The 2,381-nt window shown below is 41.8% G+C and overlaps 1 protein-coding gene across 1 annotated transcript; it reads left to right on the top strand.

Annotated features, from left to right (window-relative positions):
• Positions 1-272: 272 nt before the first annotated feature.
• LOC148576062 (uncharacterized) lies at positions 273-1,826 on the top strand. Its single transcript, XM_088501927.1, has one exon. It carries the CDS (start codon positions 273-275, stop codon positions 1,824-1,826), a length of 1,554 nt encoding a protein of 517 aa, XP_088358053.1.
• The last annotated feature ends 555 nt before the right edge of the window (positions 1,827-2,381 follow it).

Here is a 2,381-nt window from a genome sequence, read left to right as displayed (position 1 = left end):
CCCTCATAAAGATGATGATCCTTGTGCTCATCCCCTGCAGAACCCCATCCGTTCATCATACACCAATCCCATCAATCCATACCTTTCATCCACACACCACTTCCCTATATAAGTGATTTGCACTAAGTACACCCTTTATATTCCAATTTCACTCCCCACACTTCTCATTCTCGAAACCAAACACTCTTCCCCTTCATTGCACCAAATCTTAACCCAACCGAATTCCCTCGCCTATCATACCTTCCACCACCTTCACACATCAACTCCTACTTATGGCTTCATCAAGCTCCAAGAGGCAAAAGAGGAAAGAACCAGTGGAGAGCGTCCCTTTCGATGAAAGGAGATTCAAAACTGTGTTCCATGAACAGGAATTTGAGCGGATAAAGCTCAAAAAGATACTGCCTGAGTTAACATTCCAAATCAACGAGGATGAATGCCCACAGATTCGAGAAAAAATTGAACAAAGAGGGTGGCAAAGGCTCACGAACCCAGAGGGAAAGATCAATGCAAACCTCATCAAAGAGTTCTATGCAAATGTGGTTAGAGAAGACAAAACCAAGGCCCCAACCTTCAAAAGTTACGTAAGAGGAAGAGAGGTGGACTTCAGCCCAAATGCTATAACAAGAACTCTTCAGCTGAAATCACCACATTTTGATGAGCTTAGTTATCATGCAAGGATAAGTAAGAGCCCTGACAATGATGAACTCGAAGAAATAGTGACTGACATATGTGTCATAGGAGCTGACTGGGAAAGGTATGCGGATAAGAGACCCCGGTTCATCAAGAGGGGAGACCTTAGCCCGGAAGCCAAGGGATGGTTTGAACTCGTGAGGAGTTCTATCCTCTCAGCTGCAAATAATTCAGAGATCAATATTAATCGAGCGACTATGGTACATTGCCTAGTACAGGGTGGAGAAATCAATGTGCATGAACTCATAGCTGAGGGGATTCAAGAGTCAGCTGAGAAGGTTGATTCGGGTGCCAGGCTTTGGTACCCCAGCACCATTCTCAGATTGTGTACAAAGGCCAAGGTAGTCTTCGAAGATAGCAATCCAGACTGGGTGAACCCTGGGAGGCTAGTTACACTCCAGCGTCTGATCTATACTACGCCCGCCCAACAACAAAGAAGACCTCAAATAGGAAAGCGAAAACCAAAAGAAGGAGCCCACCAAGAAGAATCTCATCAGGAAGAACACCAACAAAGAGAATATTATGACCCAACCAACATAAACCTGAATCACATTCATGGAGCCATTGAGGAACTAGCAAGGAGTTATATGGAGGGACAAGAACAACAACTGCATGTTCAAGCTCAAAGGATGGATCGTCAAGAAAAACTCCTTTCTAATTGGATGAATCAACAAGGGGAGTGGCAGAAACAGCAAATGGAACATTATTCCCAGCTCACTCAAGCCATCAATCAAGTGTCTGAAAGGCAAGAGCGTCAAGATAAGCGCCTTCAAGAACTCAACCAACGCCAGCTTGCTCAGACGAAGGCATTCAATGAGTTCAGTGTACTTAATGAAGGACGGCAACTACATAGGGAGGAGTTCAACATAAACACTCAAGCCAAGTTGAACTACATGTCTAGTCATATGCATAATCTACACTATGCCATCCCTACATATGATGAGGTCCAAAAAGATTTTGTAGAACAAGAAGAAAGGAAGGTGAAACAACAGAAGGAAACACTAAAAAAGAAGATGGAAGATGCTGGTTTTTGGAAGAAGTTGATTGGAAAAGGCAAGGGAAGTGGGAGTACAAGCACTCAAGAGAAACACAAAAAGGACAAGCAAGAGGAAGAGCATGGGCAACCCCATGAGTAAAAGGTGGTGGAGTTCCCTTTTTGTTCCATCTTTTTCAAGCTTTAAATAAGGAAAATCATGTATAAAATAGAACATGTCCATGGTAGTTTAGAAATTTTCAATTCTGTCTTTAAGTTTTTTTTTTATTGCCTAGGTCTATGGTTACTAGTCAAGTTGCCTGTTTTCAATTCCATCCTGCTTATTGTGTTGCTTGTCTCCTTTTGAATAAAATAAAAAGAGAATGTTTGTTATCAAAAACCAGAGTGGAGTTCATATTGTGGAGTAAGTTCCTTAGTGTGTAATGTGGTCATAAGTTAGCTAAGTTGATTCACCAACAAGGGTGGGAAGACAACTATCTGTCCTGAATCATATGCTTGAAACACATCCCATGAGACTAGCTAAATAACAAGATCCTAATAAGAAAAAGGGGAAAAGAACAATAAGAGTTGAAAAAGAAAGAAAAGTTAATAAAGAATAAGGCTAGGCACCAAGGGTTTGAAACTTAAGAGATGTGTCTATGGTGCTCCTCTACCAAGGATCTGCTTGGATAAATAAGTTCGTAGGAGTGCTTCATCA

Source organism: Arachis ipaensis, chromosome B1 (assembly GCF_059453495.1).
Source record: "Arachis ipaensis isolate K30076 ecotype BB chromosome B1, ASM5945349v1, whole genome shotgun sequence".
NCBI lineage: Eukaryota > Viridiplantae > Streptophyta > Magnoliopsida > Fabales > Fabaceae > Arachis > Arachis ipaensis.
This window is presented reverse-complemented; position numbering and strand designations above follow the sequence as displayed.